We start from the raw sequence: 20721 nt of genomic DNA on the forward strand, positions 1-20721 counted from the left end.
GCTGTGTCTCCCTAGTCAGCACCTATCTGTACAAGTCGAAAGGCAGCCTCTCGTTCTTTGAACAATAGAACCAAGACTATTTCATAATTTGCTGCAGTTATGGGTGTGGAAACTGTTCCGAGTGCTGTTTATAATTCAGTTAATTAACTTCCTTTTTTAGAAATAAATATAAAAACTTGAGACCTAATTTCCTGATACACACTGTTTTTGATATCCATTATTTTTAAAATACGTTTTCACTGATATTAAGAAATAATTATGCAGACTATCTCAGGCTGATTAAGGTGATTATTGCTCTGTTAGGATTTTCTTTGAAAATATGTAATGTAATGAGCTTTTTCTGCAGTGCATCCTAAAAGGAAATATTCTCGTCTTCTAATTTTAAAGCTGAAGTCAATGTATAAAAGAAATGTTACATATAATTTTAAGGCTATAATTTTGCTTTGTGGTGAAAAATTCTAACTTTCAGAAGAGGACAAAATAGAGTCAGCACTTTTAAGAAATGGTTTCTTCATAAATACAAACGGCGGTAAATCTCAGTTGGTAGTTAAGTCACTATCCAATTAAAATTCCAATTTCAGAATGTCAGTCATTTTTAACTTCCTTGTGAATATTATTAACAGGATGATCAGCTTTGGCAAAATACGAGGAAGAAAAATCTGACTGTCTAAGGAAATTAAAAGTCACTGTGGGGAGATAATACATTTTACCTCAACCAATCGCTATTACAGATTATTAAGTTACTATCCAAGAGTACTGTGGTGGAGCGTTCTCTTTTAAATGGAACACATTTCAGGAGCTGAACTTAAAACCATTTCTGGTCAGTGCCAGGGCACAAATGGCAGACTCTCTCCAGGGCTACCTGACCACCTGGCAGTTGGCCTTGCAGAGAGTAGCAGTGGGGGGACGATTTGCGATCTGCTGACCAAGTTCCTGTTCATTTCATGTTCAGTGGCACGCACAGGATCCAAAATCACAGGTGGGCACAGGGGCTGTGGTGGGAGAGTGGTAGGAAAAGCAGAATGGAGATGGGAAGATACCAAATAAGTGTCTCTTTCAGCATTTTCCACAGATATACTCCTTTCACATACTAGCTGTGTCGTTTGAGCCAATTATTTAAACTTTTATCCCTTTAAGTTCCTTAAGGGAAAAATAAAGGTAATAATGTTACCTACCTGGAGTGGTTGTTTGGAGGGGTAAATGAAAACTTACTGAAACACGCACGCACGCACGTGGACACACGCGTGAACGTTTTGCCTGTAAGTTTTGATGGGAAGAATGATTGGCCCAGACCTGGGGTTAGGGGAGGGGTCACAGTGAAGTGCTGTCTGTGTCAGGGCTGCCAGACGAGGTAACCTCCGCTTTCTTCTTCACTTTGCCTGGATCAGCCCTGTCTTCCTAGCGTTACTATCCTCGCCAAGGTCTTATTAATTATAAAAAAGAAAAGTGGGGAGGAGTTCAGTGGGTGTTGGTTTGGGGTTTTTTTGTTGCAGGCAATATAACTTTTTACAAAATGCGCCCAAAAGCGCTTTACAAAATGAACAATGAAAAAGCAGCAACGCTTCTTGCCCTGAGCAGCTAGTGTATCCCCTGAGGCTTGCTGTTCCCAGTGAGGCAGAGAAAACCCGCCAGGGCCCTCCAGGGAGCGTGAGCCATTTGCTTTTTCTCTCCTCCAATTACCAGGATCGGCGGCGAGGGTGATCGATAGTGAGGTTTCCCTGATGGAGAGCTGGTTCTGTCACCAGGTGCCCAGGCACACCAGACACAAGGCCGTACCACAGTGGCCATATCAGTTTGGTCCAGGCTCATCTTCCGTTTGAGCTTCTGCTCCCTCAGTTGGGACCCTGACTACCAATCTCCAAAGACCCAGGCTGATGTGCATTCCATGATAATAACAGATGTTGTGCAGGACTTGCTAGTGTATTTATGTATAATAACTAATATAACTCTTACGACAACGCAGTGAGGTAGATACTGTTATCATCCCCATTTTACAGATGAGAAAACTGAGGCACCAAAAGACTGAGTCACTTGCCTAAGGTCACACAGCTTGTGAGTGGCCCTGCCAGAATGTGAAGCTCAAGAGTCTAGCTCCAGGGTCCACCCTCCTGAGCACCGCATGCTGACGTGTGTAGGGCAGGACGCTGTGCACAAGGCTCCCTCCAGGTCCCTCTCCATGACGCCTTCGGGGATGGGCAGAGTCACCCTCCCGTCCGACCGCCACCCAGTGGTCAGCACTGTGTGATACCTGACTTAGCACACGTGCTACTCATTGAACGTTAGAGCAGAACAGAGGAAAACGAGGTCTGCCACCACGGTCGACGCCGTCCTCCCCATCCACCTCTGGTCCCTCCAAGGATCACATGCAGCCTCTCCCCCGCCCTCAGCCACCCCTCCCCTGCAGCCCCTGGGGGAGTGACTGCCCTGCAGGGATCTGCATGGTGTCTGCAGAAGCCCAGCCCAGTTCACGCAGGCTCCCTCTTCTCTCTTGCACCCGACCTCCCCACCCAAAGACAGCGCACAACTGACACTGGGCCGACAAGCCTTCATTGCTTGGGGTCTTGCATGATTTTTTAAATGCAGGCAAAGTCATTCTGCAGCAAGAGCCCCTTCTTCCTGTGGCCGCCTGCCCTGAGGATGAGGGAAGTCAGATGCTTATGTGCAGGTCTCGTTTTTCCTGGTCCCTGGTAAGGTTTTTCCCTTTTGTGTGAGATCTTTAAGGCAGAAGCCAATTCCCTGAGTCTCTTCTATACCCCAGAGCATGCATCGCAGCGCTTGAGGAGCTGGTGTTCAGCGTGGTCACTGGGGGTAGGTCCTGGGCACACAGGCGGGAATGTTGACCTTGAACAAGCGCCCGCGACCCCACTCACTGACACCAGCACGCCAGCGGCTTTGGAGCTCTGGAGGCCACCTCCAGGTCCTCTGTGGGCAGGTTGGCGGGCAGATCAGGAGATGCTCAGAGAGGCCGGGGCCGAGGAATAGGGGGCCGAGCTCTTGTCCTCACCGAGCACCAGGTCTGCTCTGCGCCTCCCGCCACATCCCGAGTGCGCCCGCTGCGCCCGGGCCTGCCTTCAGGCTGGTCTAGACTCACAGATTTCCAGTAGACAAAGCCTGCCGCAGCCTTGGCCACCCTCTGCTTGTGGCTGCTGGTTACTTTGCCAGGAGCTCAGGAAACAGGATGGTGTTCTGTCTGGTGGCAGACATTCTAGAACCTGCTCAAAGGAAGTTCCGTCCACATCTAAGCCAGGGTGGGGAAATGTGCCGTGGGGCCTGGTCGGGGCGTCTGCGAATCCGGGCCCGTGCCTGGTTGTCCGTGGGACCAAATAAACTGTACGCCACCGTACAGTTAACTGTCCGTCCGTATGTGCAGGTGCTCTTGTGATGAACAAAATACAAATTATTCTAAAACACACATTGACTATTTCAAACTGGATTAAAATGTGGAATCTGCAGTGTTTTCCTGTAAGGAGGTGTGCTCGTATTCAGAAAGGGTGAGAAAAAGTAACGTAAGCCAAACCCCTGATTTCACAGTCAAGGAGGAGAGGCCCAAAGCCGCGGGATCAGAGCTGGGGTCCGGGTCTCCCCAAGGCGGCAAGTGGCCTCCGGAGTAGCAGGTGGAAACCATTTTCTTAGGCGATGCTATTTTTGTGTGGATTTTTCTCCAAAAGTCACTTTTCATTCTACTAGGACATTTCTCAGGGTTGTGGGGCCCAAAGCTCATGTGACCTGGGGGACCCTCCTCAGAAAAAAACTCTGATAATGAGCACAAGATTGGGCCTGAGAAGGGGCCCTGTGTCTTCAGCTTCTCCAGCCACCGGCCTGTGTCCCTGCCGGGACAGTGGGAGCACACGGCCTCTCGTGACCCAGCCTTAGAAGCCACACACGTCACTTCTGCATCCTGTTGGTTCAGCGGCTGCAGAGGACTGCTCCGGGTCCAGGGGAAGGGACCAAAGCCTCACCTCTTATTAATGGGAGAGCGTCAAGTCCCAGAAATGTTGCCAGGGCCAATTTTGGAAACTACTGTCTGCCACGCTAAGCAAGGTGTCGAGCTCAGTAGAGGAATTTATACTAAGGTATAAACGACTCCCCAGGGAGACAAAGAGCATTGATAACCCAAAAATGACGTCAAGAGGGTTCTATGCGTTCAGCCTTGGAAGATGCTTCTGATGTTTGTCTACTCCAAGTGGCTGTGCACCCTAAGATCTCCCCCAAATGAGTCCACCCAGTAGTTAAATTCACGGACCAAGTGTGGCACAGGAGCCTACAGGGCCTCGGGAAAAACAATAAAAGGTAATCGGTCAAGCTTACGAGACTGGGGGTTTGGAAGCCATAGACACACAGGCCTCCTGTGAACCTCTTGCTTTAAGCGATGGTCTAGCCACTTCTGCAGCAATTATAAATTCAGGGACATCTTGTTTTCTGCTTTTGGAGGCAGTCTATGAATTTACATGGTATCTCTAAGATAACACAGTCTGCTTCCTGACTACCGCATTCTCGACAGAAAATCCAGGCAGCAGGGAATTCATGGTGTGGCTGGCCCGCCCCAGTAGTAAGCTGGAGCATCAGACACGGGAAACAGCTAAAGTGTAGAAATGGCGGACAGCTGAACTGGAGGCAGGGGGGTGAGCATTCTCAGTGTTGCCGCGCCGCAGCGGGGCTGTCTGTGACCTCTGGCTGTTCAGAAACGCAGAGAGAACGCAGAAGTGTCTCTGCACCCCTCCCCCATCCCAAGCTACACAACTCATAGAAATGTGTGTGTGTGGTCAGATTTAGCCTTCTGCTCCTGATAAAAGTGGGTCTTGGCCTTCCCGCCTGCCCCAGGAAGATGAGGCTGCAGGAGCCGGTCCTGCAGGAGCACGTGCATTGCAAGAGCCCTGAGAGAACACGGCAGCAGGTTCCCCAAAGGACTCTGAAGCCTCTCATTTCCCTTCTGTCTCATGTTTGCGGCCCCTAGTCTGCCTTGGGGTTCTTTTCAGCCAGACCCAGTCCCGTGCGGCCTGTCGGCCTGGGGAAGCCTGGGCTGCAGCAGTCGGGGAGACGCAAGCCTGCCTCTGTCCCCGGCCTCCCGTGACCCACTGTCTCTCCCCGCTGCCTCTCCCCACGCCCTTCCAGGTCTGCACGACCCTCCATCACCCCTGTGGACCCCCATTTTCCGACATCTGGTGCAGAGGTCGCCCCCTAGGGGATTGCAGGTCCAGCCTCAGCTTGCGAATAGAAGTAGAAGTCACTCTTCCTTGTTAAAGTGCTGTCGGAAGACAGATGAGCGAGTGTCCTTTCCTGGGCGCGGGTCCTTTGCAGACCCCCTAGATGGCTGGCACTCTGTCTTCTACTTGCGAGTGCTATTGACCTACAGCTCTAACTCCGTGGATTTGTCTGCTGTTGAGGACCTCAGGAACTTTGTGACCTACTCTGGAGCCCCTAGGTCCGTACTGTGGCGTTTGCCACCTGCTTGGTCTACAAAGTCTCACCTCGTGTCTGCTCTCCAGCCAGCAGGGCAGGGAAAAGGCAGTAGCGGACCCCCCTTTCCTTTAAAGGAGGACCTGGAGTTACTCAGACCTTCTGACCTAGCCCATGGACAAGAGTTCCCCCCTTCACACCTCCCCCCGCTACACACAGGAGGCGGAGAAGGGTCTTTATTCTGGAAGACCATGTGCCCAGCTGTGATTCATTGCTTCCTTTCCTAAAAGAAAGGATGGGTTATTGGGGAACAGGGCACATGCCACCTCCCCAAGGGCTTTCTCTAATTTCCCCCCAAAAGAAAGAGACCTGTGTCCCCAGCCCGTACCGTCCTGAGGTTTCTGCTCACCTGGGTGAGGGGTGGGAGTGGTGGTCATATTTTGTTTACTACGTTTCAGACTACAGAATTTCATCTCTCCAGTGCTCTAGCATAGGGTTTAGGATGTATTGAGCCATCAGTCTTCAACTCCATCAAGTTAACTTCTCTCAACCTCCAGTTTCTCAGGTGTAAAAAGGGGCTTAATCCAGGGTTCTTGTGAGTATCCAAGATTAGCAAAGGCAAGTGAAGTATGTGGCGAGGGTGAAGGCTGTAGAATAAAACATGACGTCCCTCGGGCGCACATGCACCCGTTGGTCATCAGGCTCAGGAAAGGATGGTGGAGGTTTCCCTGCCAGGCGTGAGCAGACACAGTGGGGCGTGAGGGGGCCTCGGGGGGGCACAGCGCAGGAGAGGGGTCCGGGCAGGAGAGCCGGCCGTCTGAGGAGCGAGGAGGCCTCGGGCTGTGGCTCTGACCCTGAGCCTGACTCTGAGACTCCTGCTGCTGTTGTGTCCCCGTGGTGATTGCTGGTGACTCTCCTGGTTGAAGACTGTGCGGGGAGCGCTCGGCAGTGACGCGCCGGGTCCGGGCCAGGAGGGCGGGCGGAACCTTGGCGTGTAATTGCAGGCGCTTAGATCTCAAGAGGAGCGGCTGACCTAGCGCCGGGAGGGCTGTCAGGAGCAGATGAGTTGTTTCATGCGAAGTGCTTGCAGAAGGGTCCGGCACATGTTAAATATGTGTTCAACCAAAAAGTGTCCTTGAATCTGACTGGGGTTCAGGAAGGGTCCCAGTCACAGCAGGTCCCCAGCATGTTGGGTGGAAGCTGAGACAAGCCAACTCGATCCGCCCATTGGAGGCTGGGACGGTCCGTGCCAGGGCCTGCAGGATGCAGCCCAGCACACTCAGCATCAGATGCGTGTGTGTGAGTGCGTGTGTGCATGTGCGCTGGGGGCGGAGGAGGCCAGGTCCAGGCCAGCTTGTTGTTAGGGCTTAGGCCAGTGGGCACCCCCCATCCTTGTCAGGTCTGGCTTAGAAATTCACCCTGCTGAGTTTCAGGGCGGAATTCAGCTGACTCTCTCCTACCAGCGTTCTCCCAGCAAGCAGCTGGTTCTATGGCAGCCAACACAGTCATGACCTTGTGCGGACTCCTGGGGCTACCATAACAAAAGACCACAAACTGGATGGCTTTAAACGGCAGAGATGTGTTCCAATTCTAGAAGCTGAAAGTCCAAAATCAGGGTGTCTCTTCCAGCTTCTGGTGGTGGCACGCTTGCTGTTCCTTGGCTTTTAGACCCATCACCCCACTCTCCGCCTTTGCCGTCACCTGGCATTGTCCCCTGTCTGTCTCTGTGTCTCTTTACTTTTCCTCATGAGGTCACCAGTCATATCAGATTAGGGGCCCCTGCCCGCCTCCAATACGACCTCATGTTAATGTACATCTTAATTACATCTGCAGTGACCCCATTTCCAAATAAGGTCACATGGATGGGTACCAGAGATTAGGATAGCATATCTTTTAGGGGGACACAGTTCAACCTACAACGAACTTTTAAGCAGAACCTACTCTTCTTCTGTTCAAGTAGGTATATATACTCCCCCCCAAATAATTTGGAAGCCTGTTTCCTATATGCTAATAAGACCTTCAACTGAAAAAAACACACAACCTAAAAGATGCAAGTTGTGTCTTAATCAGGGGCCTTACTGAGGACTATAGCCTGGGAGAGAGCCTCTCAGATAGCTCTGAGGGACTGTTCCAAAGAGGAAAGGGAGGAACCGGGATATACAGGAGTTTTTGCTGAAGAAAATCATGTGATCAAATATCAAAAAAGTACTGCTAATCACAAAAACCAGACATCTCAAGTTCATGATTGTAGGGCTTTTCTATGTATGGGAAGATTGCAGGAGTCTGGTCTCACTGAAATTATTCCTAGATGTGCATCATCACGATCTAGGGCCAGTATCCTGTTTTTCTCCATCCTGAATTCCCCTCAGGGCGCACCGTGGGCTGCAGTGGCTGGTGGCTTTAAGGCAACAGCATCCTTTGTTTACTGAAATGGCAGGTGACATTTTTCTGTCAGCAGACCATAGGCATGCATTTCCAGAATGCAGTGCCCGTTTGATCAGATGTGACATATTAACCGGCAAGTACACGAAAGTCACCCACAGAGCTTTTGCTTAAAAGGGGCTTGTGCCCTTCCCCCACCCCAGTATATACTGACTGTACTGCCTGGAGTGGGCCCGAGCGTCTGTGACAGAAAGCACCCACCGTTCCCGCGTTTCCCTGAGAACCTCCCTAAGTGATTCCAGGCAACTGTGGTGGACCGACCTTGGGGGCCCCCGCTTATTCTGCATTTGGAAGACTCGAGAATTCCTCCTCTTGGCTGGACTGGCCTTCATCACCTTGAACCCGAAGGGGATTTTGTCCTTCCGGGTATGGATATGCCCTTAACGTGTGCGGCGTGAATGACAGCTCATGTAGTGGACTTGGCTTCTTTGAGATACGATGCCAAGAAGTGAGGGAAAGGGGCCCAGATCCTGCCGTGAGCTTAAGCTGCATGGATAAAAATTTCTGCCTCTTCAAGTGAGTGTCCCCAAATGTATCTTTCTTACTTGATTCTGAGAAGGTCCCTGAACAGGACAGGGAAGGTGGAAGGAAAGCTGTATCCTCCCGTTCTCACGAGTTATTTGTACTTGCTTAGAAAGGCAAGTTTCTCCTGTTGTTCCAAGCCAAGCGTTCATGCAGTTAATTTAGTTGATGAAATAGGGGTTTTTTCCCTGCAAAACTCTATCCATAAACTACATTTGATTCATGGCATTTAAGCCAACTGCCTCATGAATCTAGAAGCTTGACGAGAACATGTGGAGAATAGGGACGTTCTCAGTTAACACAAAAGTGTCACGATTTCATTTGCCTGGTCCTTTTCCCCAGAGTTTCTTATCCTTACTTTATCTCTTTAATGAGCAGCTAACTCACAGGAGAATAGAAACACCAAGGAACAATGTGTTACAGGGCATTTGGGGAAAATAAACGGAAGCCACCCATTGTGTGTGGCCCGGCCTTTGGCACGGAGGAATTTCTGTTTTATTTGTGATCATCTTGCTGTGGGATGGAATTGAAAGGAACATTTGCCAACACACACACCAGATATTTGTCATCCTGAACTGTGTGGTTTCCAGATTCCCTTCTGACCAGCACATGTATTGTCTGAAGCCTGTGGTCCTCTTCTGCATCTGTGTTCTCTGAGCAGTGCACTGAGCTCAATGGAAATACGCTGGCATCTGCTGACAGAAGGGACAGACATAGTACTTGTCAGCCCAGCATCAGGCCTCCCTTCTCCCCTGATTTTGTCTCTCTCACCCCTGCCTGTGTGACGCCCTGCCCTGCACTGACCAGACCAAAGCCGGAGCATTTCCTTTTGGTCTGAGGGCAAGTTCTAGAAATGAGGTGGGCCCATGACTGGTGCATGAGGAGCTAGCAGTGCCCTCCTGCACCCCCGGGCCCGTCTGGGGGTGAAGGTGGCAGGACCCCCCCAGGCTGCTGATTTGCTGTTCTCCCATTTCAGGAGGTCGCTCGGGGTCAAAGGGAAGCCTCCGAAGAGCTGTGTCAGCAGGGACTGTGTTGTCTGCTTGCTCTTGTGCGGTGCTGCCTCTTCTAGAAGGCTTTGTTGCACCCACCGCTTTCCTGTGGGGATGTTCTGGCCGTGAATGAATGCGCCGTGAGAGCCGTGGCCAGGCTCGCGCAGCTGGTTTCAGGCGGACGCCACCTCCTTGGCCCTCTGACCCTTGTGTCCCGCTCACTCCCAGTGATTCCCCTCGTGCGCTGATGTCCCCTCATGCCCTGATGTCCCTGCAGCACAGACGCCACTGAGCAGAATCCCCCAGAAGTTGCATGGCCAATGGTGCCTGTTTGTTCCAGCAGACCATCTGCTGGAGTCTGTTGTTCACTGTCCCACACGCGCCGGCCAGACAAGTCAGGTGGTGCTGGATAAAGTCATTTCTGAATCACTGCCTTCCACACCCGCACCTGAAAGTCACTTTGCTGGCCGCCAAAGACATTGGAAAATTACAAGCAATGGAGGGTTGGCTGACTTCCTTTCCCCCACCCCGCCCCCCCAGCAGACCTTTGGGTTTTTATCGGCTCTGCAGAAGCTTCTGAGTCATTTCTCAGATGCCGCAAGGTCACAAAACGCTGTCAGGGAGGACACATTAGAGGCAGCAGCTGTGCCCCTTGTTTGACAGCTGGGGCATGTTCGGGGCCTCCGCGGTCGATGGCAGGACAGGGGCAGAACCCAGGACCTGGGGCCCCTTCACCATCCTTCACTGATCAGCTGTGCTGCCGGCCTGGGATGCGTCTGGGTGATGGGAAGTCAGATATGCCAGGGACTTCGTGGCGGATGAGACTCTACTGTCTGGTGCTGGCCCCGGGTCACAGTGGATCAGGGTCCCTGCAGGCTGCCGGCAGGCCTGGAGGAAAGCCCGCGGAGGGCCAGGGAGACTTATTTAGGGGGAGGCCAGCACTTTCTGAAGGGACTGACTCCTAGCGTTGCTGCTGTGGGTCCCACGCAACATGGGGGCTTGTCCCACCAAGAAACCAGGCCAGTGGAGCCAGTGATGGAGGGACAGACTGCCTGGTTGGCCGGTCTCCTGGGAGAAGGAGCTGCAGTGCCCCACTTTCAGTCCTGAACTTGGCTGTGGAATGCTTTTGTAGCCACTGCAGCAGGGCCCTGACTGATGCGGCCCTGCCCCCAGCCCCCCGGCCCCCGGCCGTCTCTATCCTGCAGCCGACAGATCCCTGTGCCCCCCTGGCCAGGCCATCAGGCTGGCCCAGCTCCTGGCCTTGCTGCCTTGCTTCTCTCATCTCTGTGACCCTTCCCTCCGGTGGCCATCACCCCTCGGCTCTGCTCCGATTCACATCATTCCCTGTGTGGTGGATGCACTCACTCTGTTTTCTCAGGCGCCTCAGTTACCTTTCTGTCCCCACAGGCTCACAGAGCCAGTTTATGGTCTACACCTAATAACGACCGTTGAATGGGACTCACAGTATGTGATTATAGAGCTGTATCGATCTTTATTTTAAAAACAAACCTAGGGGGACTTGGTTTATAAAAATACATGGCATGTACAAGGAGGAATCCGCGAACCTTAGAGCTGTTGTGCACCGAGATGCTCCTCTGACCCTAGCACTCTGATGAGTTGTACCTGGGAAGTGTCTTCTCTTGGCTTGTTCAAAAGACACAGAATTGTTCTTTCCAGAATAGATAACAGATCCTACAGCACTCAGCCCTAGTCAAAACTCTGATTAGCCAAGACTCTTTGGGGCGGGCAGGAGTGACGGGTGCGCCTGGTGGAAGCCTGAGAGGATTGCTGTTTCCTCTTTGGTCCCGTAGAAGAGAAGGCCATTCTGTGCTTCTGCCGTGTGGAGTGCAACCGCCTCCATGCTTCAGAGTGAGGAGCCTGCTGGCCTTGGAACGCCTTCCCCTCCTGCACGGCTGCAGGTGAGGGGGTCTGTGTGCCGGCACGACCCCTCGGCATCTCCTGCAAGTCGATTTTCTGGGATTCAACCTGCAACACAGTTTACTTCCTCACTTGCTTCTGCCTGGGTGTGCCCTGCTTCAGAGTGAATGTGTCTCCTCTAATTCTGTTTTTCTGATCATCTTAAAATAATAACCCACAACAGAACAATAATAAGTCAATCAGAAAGGACTTGCTGGGCTCATCATACTCAAATGTGTGCCCCCCAAAATGGTTTTTAGACAGTTAGCCTCTGTTCGGTTGGGCCCTGATTGATTGGGTTTGATTGACTGGCTTTGCTGTGCTAGGGTTTGGTGGTCAGACCAGGCACCTCTGAGATGAAGGTGTATCCCGGGCACAGGAAAGCCTCCTCAGAGGCTGTAAGTGACCCCAAGGGGGCACGTGATTTTCTGTCCAGCTCCCGTGGTGCCTGGGCAGCGCTGGCCGATACTCCATCCATGCCATCCACCGTCCTCTGCTTTGTTTGTTTCCCTTAGAGGAGATTTTGAAGACCCACATTGCCCACTGGTGGTCTCCAGATGGTTCGCGGCTCGCCTACGCCACCATCAACGACTCCCGGGTGCCGGTCATGGAGCTGCCCACCTACACCGGCTCCGCCTACCCGACCGTGAAGTCCTACCACTACCCCAAGGTAGGCAGGAAGCAGCAGCAGGACAGCTCTGCATTATTCATCAGCTCCCCCGCCCAGCCGTCTCCCAGCGTGGAGCTGTGATAATCAGATGTGTTATGAGCAGTGCAGTAAACAGAGGCAAGATTAATTATTTCCCATTACATTGCATTAAATTCCCATTTTTGCTCAGTTGAATTTGTCGGCAGGTTTACTTTCTTTTAAACAATGCAGCTACCGTTAATCATTTGTCTAAGCTTCATTGCAACCAAAATACATCACCTCCCTTGTGAGTCCGTGATGACAAAAACTCACACTGCCCACTCGGGGGCACCCTGTCCTCTAGTTCCTTTTTTAAATCTGGGAGGTCAGAAGGACCCCTGTCTGCGCCTGGTCCCCTGGGCCTGGGCTGTTCTGTCCTTGGTCATGTTCTGACCCATACTGTTTCTAATTGCTTCCCACAAAAAGCCAGCAGAACAGCGAGGCTGCAGGAGTGGGGCAGGGGACGGATAGCCAAAGCCCGCTTTGTTAGCAAATCACAGCGTCCTGACGTGAAGGGAGGGCCTGATGCCGAAACCTCTACCGCCCACTCAGTTGGAGAGAGGCTGGTGCCCAAGAGAGTGGACGCAGCTCTGCCTGCACCCACCTGGTGACAGGGTCCCCACGTCCACCTGGGGCTGCCTTGGAAGGACCCCTCCAGCCTCTGCCAGTGAGCCCTGGGCCTCGGCTTCCAAGCCATCAGAGGGCTCTGGGAGCTGATGCCATGTGCCGTGTATACCAGAAATACGGGACGTGCCAGCCTACAGTTTGCAGCAAGAGAGGCGACAGTGTCCAAGTGAGGCCAGTGATGTCCCCAGAGTCCCAAGCCAGAGAAAGGAAACACCAGGTGTATCAGTCAGCTCAGGCTCCGTAACAAGCACCACAGACTGTGCGGCTTAAACAACAGACATTTATTTCTCACGGTTCAGGAGGCTGGAAGCCAGAGATCACCTAGAAATGGAATGGTTTCCCTGGTGAATCCTTTTATGAGAGCCCCCCCAATCCAGGAGTGATGTAATGACCTGAAATCCAGAAAGGTACAGGCCCCCTGATTTTACAGTGAACTCTGGGCAGGTGCTCTGAAGTTGGAATTATAAAGCCCAGATGGCTCAGCATTTGGGGTTTCACGTTTTAATAGAAAATCAGCATATTCTGGCCAACAGAATTCAGATGTCCACTTCCAAATCGGAGGCATGAGCTGGTGACCCATCTGATGCCTGCCCTGTGTGGGCCTGAGTCCCTCCCTCACCCCAGCATCTCCGACTGTGGGGGCAGAGGCGCCTGGGCCGTCAGACCCAGCAGCCTTGTCTTTCCTGCCGTGCCAGGCCAGTGCTTGTCCAGGGAGGAGGAGCAGGGGTGAGCAGCTTCCTCTTAAAGGACCGTCCTCCCCACGCTGAGCCTCTTGTGAATCTCCTGGCAGACTTAGTGCCCAGGCCAGTCCAGGCGGGAGGTGGCTCACTCACATCTCTGTCCCCTTTTACTTCCCAGGCTGGATGTGAAAACCCCAGTATCTCCCTGCACGTCATTGGCCTAAATGGACCCACGCACGACCTGGAGATGATGCCGCCTGACGATCCACGGATGAGGTTTGCACCCTTTCCTCAATTATGTTAAGACGATAATAATGAAACCAGCGTCCATTTACATGGTCTCTTTAGGCTCAGATTTATTTTCCTGCCAATCTAAACATCCAAGAAAAAGGTCCATTTTCTGAAGTTTTCCTTACTGCTTTATGATTTGGTTTTTCTGGGAAGGGAACACCAGTCAAACCAATGCTACTATTTCTTGGCTTATGTCGGGCCCAGGTCAGGCCCAGATTCTCCGCCCTGGAGGCTGGGCTTCGGGGGCGGTGGGGGGCAGGTAGGACTGGTCAACCACCCACGTGCAGAGGGAGCACATGGCCTGGCACGTGGCAGACTTTGGAGGGCGTCCCTCGGATGGACAGATGCAGTCTTTCCAAGAAAACCCATGTAATCAGACCTCTTGTGAATGGCGCCCCATTTTCAGAGCATTATTTTAGAGCGTTACTGTCTTTTGCCAGCTCCAGGAACTGAGTGGTGAATCCTGTTCCAATAAACCAAATCTCCCAGTTGGTATAACAACCGTGTAGTTGGTGGAACATGTTGACAAAGGCAACTGTCCTGTTATTAAGGGCTGTAAGTGGATTTTATTTCCTAATCAAAAGAACTGAGTAAAATCTATCTTTGTGAAGGGGTCTGAACATCTATTTCATTCTGTCCCAAAGTTCAAGCAGTCTGGGGACTGGCTATACTTCCAGAGTCCACTTATATCAGTGTTAGACCTCGCTCTGTTGAGAGTATTGACGGGAGACTCAGAAGGAGAAGGGAATGGCACCAGGACCCACCCGTTTACAGATCTGCAAGGCTACACGTGGGCCCAGTTAAGTGGAGAACGATCCATTCTGAGGGTCAGCAAGTATCCAGCCCACATGTGGCCGTGACTCCAGCCTGAGTCTTCACTATTCAGTTACGGAACTCTCCATTATTAGTAACTTCTGGCAGGAGCTGTGGCCTCAGCCACTCTTACTCCTCCACAGGCCCAGCGCGGGGCGAGGCACACGGGCACTTGGATCCACTGGTCCGTGATGGCGTGGACTCCTCCTGTGGTGGCTTCCACCGCTGTCCTTGGCAGGACCCATCTGCCTGGGGCCTCTGCAGGATTCCGCCGAGGTTCTTTCAGCTCTTCTGTCTCCAGTGATGTGTAAAATGCTGTGAGGTCCTCAGGTGGACAGATCAAGCCCAGGGCTGCCCGCTACCTCTCGCTCCCCACCCTGGAGCGGCCTTCCTCCTCATGCAGCTGGCCCCTCCTAGGGGGGTGGGTCCTTAGTGTGCACTGGCCCCTCCTAGGGGAGTAGTCCTTAGTGTGCACTGGCCCCTCCTAGGAGGGTGGGTCCTTAGTGTGCCCTGGTCCCTCCTAGGGGAGGGGTCCTTCGTGTGCACTGGCCCCTCCTAGGGGAGGGGTCCTTCGTGTGCCCTGGCCCCTCCTAGGGGAGGGGTCCTTCGTGTGCACTGGCCCCTCCTAGGGGAGGGGTCCTTCGTGTGCACTGGCCCCTCCTAGGGGAGGGGTCCTTCGTGTGCACTGGCCCCTCCTAGGGGAGGGGTCCTTCGTGTGCACTGGCCCCTCCTAGGGGAGGGGTCCTTCGTGTGCACTGGCCCCTCCTAGGGGAGGGGTCCTTCGTGTGCACTGGCCCCTCCTAGGGGAGGGGTCCTTCGTGTGCACTGGCCCCTCCTAGGGGAGGGGTCCTTAGTGTGCACTGGTCGGGGAGTCGAATCAGTTTGGCTGATGATATTCTTGCTGGGATAGAAGAAACGTTGCGATTATTGCTTTGTCTTCTCTGCCGAAGACCCAGGTATTTCATTGTTTTCGTCCGGCTCCATCCGTGCCAAGCCCCCTGGGGCCTGGTCCAGCAAACTCTCTGAGTTAATATGGAAAGTCACCTGGAAAATTTAAGCCATCTGTTTGAGTTAATTGCAAATCTCGTGTAGTCCATTTGGTGATGCTGTTTCCGCAGGCTTGATTGGCTTCAAGGACAATGAAAAATTCACCTCCGTCAGGGCTGTTGAGACACGGGCCTCAGGTTTTTTGCTTCTCCAGTTTCCTAAGCTAAACGCAGTGATGCTTTTCCTATGCAGTGTAAATCGCAGAATGTTAATGTCACACTTTCTCATCTCCTTCTCCGTCACAGCCTTGGGATTTTTCAGAGTGAGCGCAGATCTATCAGAAATCATGCAGTCGATGTGAGCAGCCGTTTAACGAGCATTTATTATTTGCGTCCGTTAGACTGAGAATTTAGCATGAATGAAACACGGAGGTTACGATGTAGGGGAAGGACAGGCCTTGAATGAATGGTTATAAGCAAGTGAAGGATTGCAGGCTTGAGAGGGGGCACGTCGAGTGGGGGGCCTGGAAGAGGAGACCCCCCAAGTCTGAGGCTTTCTCGCCCTTGCCCTGCCGATACTCGGGGCCAGGGGGATCCCTTGCTATGGGGGCTGCCCTCTGCATCGTGGGGACCTCAGCCACGTCCTTGCCTTCCCCCAGTGGGTGCACGTGACGGTCAGAGATGCCCCAGACTGGGAACCGCTGGTGCTCAGCCGCACGCCGGCTTGTCTGGGTCCAGATCCCAGTTCTGTGCTCTTCGCCTGCTCCATTCTGTGTCCTCAGCTGCAAAATGGGGATGAACATTAGTAATCAAAAGGTTTGCTCTTGTGGGCGACCGTGAATATTAGATAAGTCACGCAGCACGGGGCTGTCATCCCATCTCACGGCTGTAAATGCTGCCTGTAGGCCGACAACACTCCCCTTTGGAACCCAGCCCTGCCCCGCCCTTGGAACTTCAGGTCCATTTCTAACTGCCGGCCCAACATCTCCCTTAAACTGGCCAGGTTGTGATTCTCAGGCAAAGTAAATGAGCGTGTGTTGAAGATTTTATTTAACTCATTAATTGATAAGGGAACCAGTGTGGTGTTAGAACCAGTCCAAAAGGCATTGATAAGCTAGGTGTATGTGGACAGTTTGACAGAGAAATGTAAGGATAAGTTTTGGGGTTATAGATACCCCGGGGCCCTAAACTATAACCTTGGGGGTATCTGACCCACCAGACAAAAATCCATGGAGACGTCCGCCCCAACAGGGGTGTCCAGGCCATCGCAAGCCAAGCCCGGCGTTGCACGGGAAGATACGCAGCAATCCCGTTTGCTCTTTGCAGGCTTCAGAGAAATTCTCTGTCTCTAAATGGCAACCCAAAGTGAACTCAGTGAAAACAGAATTCCGCGTTCCCCCTGGAAACCTGCTCTGGGCAGCCTTCCCGTCTCTGCTCAGGGCAGCGACCTTCTGGCACTCAGGCCTCTGACTTCACTGTGTGTCTTCCACAGGGTATTTCTCCCATGTAGCCAGCATCCGATGGCGGCTCCCCTGTCCTGTCTCCCCTCCCGCCTCCCAGGGCCCTTTCCTGAACCGTGTCAGATCACTGCTCCCTCCACTCAGAACTCCCTGCGCTTTCCCGTTTTCTCCGGGGTAAAAGCCCAACTTCCTACAGTGGCCTAAAAGCCCCAAATGCCCATCTAGCCTCTACTCCACCTCCCCCCACCCTCCTCAAGTCTGCAGGGCTCACCCCTTATCCGGGGCGTGGCCGGGGCCTGGCTCTGCCGCAAAGCTGCTCCACACAGCTGGCCCGCAGGTGCCCTAGGTGCTGGCCAGCACCCTTCCCGCCCCACTCTAGTTTTCTTCACAGAAGGAATCCCAGCAGGATGTTCCCCACACTTTATTCCTGTGTCCCTTCTCCGCCCATCACCTAGAACATAAAACTCCATGAGGCAGGGATTTTGTCTGTTTTGTGCAAAGCCCGATCTCCAGTTCCGGAGCAGGGCCTGGTGTGTAGTACAAGCTTGGTAAACCTTTGCTGAATGGGCAAATTAAGTTTAAAATTAGCCAGTAAAGGGCTTCCCTGGTGGCGCAGTGGTTGAGAGTCCGCCTGCCGATGCAGGGGACACGGGTTCGTGTCCCGGTCCGGGAAGATCCCACATGCCGCGGAGCGGCTGGGCCCATGAGCCATGGCCACTGAGCCTGCGCGTCCGGAGCCTGTGCTCTGCAACGGGAGAGGCCACAGCAGTGAGAGGCCCGCGTAGCGCAAAAAAAAATTAGCCAGTAAAATGCTGTTTCATTGGAGCCACATTATTATGATGGTTTCCGTGCCCTTGTACATTGGATGTCTTAAGCTGAGTGCAGTTTAGGGGATCCTTTCTAATTACAGGAAGGTGATCTGACCTGTGACAAATCTGTGCTGTACACTATGTAAATGGCTAACAAGTCAGTTGCAAACCAACTGAATGTACAAATCTTAGTGCTGGTGCTGAAATCTCTTCAGAATAGTCATTATGATCTCAAAGTTTGTTTCAACATTTGCAAGCATCAAGTGTCAGTAAAACTGAAGGTGAAACACTAATGAATGTTGAGTTCTCATGCTTTAGGTGTGCTTCTTTTTTAGAGTTTTTGGTTCTCTGCTATTTTTACTGTACTGTTTCACTTAAATTTCCTACACGTGAACTTTGTGCAATTGAAATAAAACTGCAGTATACACATGTTAAAAACAAACAAAAAACAAAACAAAACAAAAATCCTATTTCAATAGGATTCTTGAAGATATGGATTTCTTTGGTTATCCTAGTACTTTTCTAAGAACCAAAACTTTTAAAATATTTAGCCATTGCTGACATCCTGCTGTCTCAAATACAGGATGCCACAGGGGAGACCACACTTTACCCATCCTGGGTTTTCAGCTGGGACTCTCACAACAAGACAGATTAACCAGAGGAGAAAAAAACCAGTTCATTCACGCGTGCGGTGCACATCACCTGGAAAAAATCTCAACAAAAAACAGCTCAAAGCATCTATTCACAACTACAGCTTTTACAGCACCTTCAACCAGGAACAATAAATTCATAGCGAATTAACAGGACAAGGAAAGCAGGTTTAGGGTTCCAAGGGCGGCAGCCGTGGGAAGGTAATAAACCAGAGGACCTAGTGGAGGAAGGTGTACTTGCAGGTTCCCCGGTGCATCTCTGGGCCAGTAAGAGTCAGTCTCCAGGAAGAGGAGACTATGTCCTGCCTTCAGGCAGAAAAGGGGGAGTTTTTTTGGGTTTGCTGCTTCCTAATTGCCTTCAGCTCAAAATAATTTTCATGTCAAAAAGGCGTATTTTGGGGGTGACATATTCTGGTTTCCTTCAACACTAAAGGAACTAATCTAGAAAAGGTAAAAATAAGACACTTACTTTGTGGAGGGATGGAGAAAGGAAGGAGACCTAAATAATGTCCTCAAAGATCTAGGCAGGGACAAACAAAGAAATGTGTAACAGTAACAACGTAAGTGCCACAAAATAGGCATCAGTTCTTCTCAGAATTTTGCTGAGGGAGTGAGAGATCCAGAGTAGGGCCGGGGGAGGAGGGCTTGGAGGCCCAGGCAGGATTTGGCCACACTGGGACGTGGCTAGAGGGATATTCCAGGACCCGGGAGGGTGCCCAGCGGTTCCTGGATCGGGTGTGAGGCCCAGTTGTGGTTGTGGATTGAATTATAAAACTGTGTGTGACCCTAGGGCTATTTACATTCTCCTTTTCTCCTTCCAAACTGGGCGTCTCCGTTTGCTCCCTCCCACCCTTATCCCTCCCTTTGCCCTGCCCTCAGGAGCAAGGGTGTGGCTGTCGTGTCCCCTGGGCTGGTGGCTGTGTCCCCTGGGGGCCTCACACAGCCGGAGCTGGGTCCCACCTTCTCCCATTCCACAGAGGCGGGGGCAGAGGACCCAGAGGTTAAGGGATGGGTCTGAATCCACACAGAGCCTGAGGGGGGCCCTGAACTCAAGCCAGGCGGGGTCACCCCTCCCTCCCCGCACAGCCTCCACGGAAAGATGCAGAGAGTTCCGGAAGGCCAGGGGTCACTTCGGCAGGCTGGTCAGCGCCATCGACAGGAAGAAGTCAGACGTTTCCTCTGTCAGCCGTCTCACCTTTATGCCATTCACTCCCGGCTTCTGTTGTTTGCTTGTCATCCAGCCTGAGCTCCCCTCCAAGAGTTCTCAGGGGAAGATGAAGACCGGGTCCCAAATCCTTGCCCTGGGAAACTCCTACTGGCATCGGCACGTGCCAGGTGGTGGGTGAGGCCCGTGATGGCCCCTCCACCTGTGGCTGGAGTCCAGGTACCGCGGCGCCTCGTGATCAGTGGTCACGTGCAGCGTGGCGGGAGCATGGGTGGCGAGTGCCAGGGAGGGCGTCACACACAGCCCCGCCACTCACGATGCCAGAGCAGAGCTGAGGCCACTAAGGATGGTGACCCCTTGGCACTGGGCCGGGGGAGCGGGGGCGATGCCTCGCAAGCCTCTCCAGGAAGCGCAGGCACAGCTTGTCCCGTGGGTGGAAGAATCTAAGTGGAAAGCAGTATGCCCGCGGGTCCTGCAGTTTCTACCATTTCACAGCGAAGCCCAGCTGCACTGACAGAAACAAAAGCAGGTGTTTTTTGCTGATTTCTTCGGGCCCCTGCGGAGCTGCTGAGCTGGGTGTTGAATTAAGATGCAGCAGATCCCCAGCAGGATCATGCTGAAGACATGTTGCGCTACGCTGATGTGTGTTTCTATTCTCCTCCTACAAACACCCCGTCAGATGCGGTCCAGCCGCCGGCCCGGGGCGCCCGTCCCGACTGCCTGGCAGCATCAGGTCGTCAGGGGGTTGTTCACAGAGCCTGAGAAGGGAAGCAGGCGCTGTGTCCCCGATGCTTCCGGGCTAGCGACGGCCTCTTCCCGCCCACCACCCCTCACTTTTATTTCACTTCCGTGTATTCACTTTACTTTCCAGCACCAAGATCTAGATGTGCCCTGTTCAGGGCACACCTTCCTTGGTCAGTGCAAGAGTTCTCGTGTATTTGTGCTTTTCAACTTTATTCTCTACCCTCATGCTCCCCCACCTCTTAGGCACGGATTTAAACTGTGTTTGAGCAGCCTTTTCCCCGTCAGTGTTTGTAAAATGTACTGTTGCCTGTGTGTGTGTGCACGTCTGTGTCTGTGTGGATCTGTTGCCTCTTTTCTCACCCGGGACTCTGTAAAGACCTAGCGCATCAATATGTGTGTGTGCAGCTCGCCGCTTCTAACTGCGCACATTCCCAGGAAGCTTGCCCTCTCGGGGGCGCCGCTGCCTCCAGGCTCCTCCTACAAGTGCATTGCCCGTGATGCATCGTCTTCTGACCTCGAGAGGAAATGCAGCTTCTTTCTG

At 52.6% G+C, this 20721-nt stretch overlaps 1 protein-coding gene across 1 annotated transcript in view; it reads left to right on the forward strand.

Annotated features, from left to right (window-relative positions):
- DPP6 (dipeptidyl peptidase like 6) overlaps nucleotides 1–20721 on the forward strand; it is a 772816-nt gene that overhangs the window by 629071 nt on the left and 123024 nt on the right. Inside the window, exons 9-10 of the mRNA XM_033863543.2 lie at nucleotides 11783–11937; nucleotides 13441–13538. Coding sequence (XP_033719434.1) covers nucleotides 11783–11937; nucleotides 13441–13538 — 253 coding nt within the window. The remainder of the gene's footprint in view (nucleotides 1–11782; nucleotides 11938–13440; nucleotides 13539–20721) is intronic.

The sequence above is a fragment of the Tursiops truncatus genome, chromosome 9, assembly GCF_011762595.2.
Source record: "Tursiops truncatus isolate mTurTru1 chromosome 9, mTurTru1.mat.Y, whole genome shotgun sequence".
NCBI classification, from domain to species: Eukaryota; Metazoa; Chordata; class Mammalia; order Artiodactyla; family Delphinidae; genus Tursiops; species Tursiops truncatus.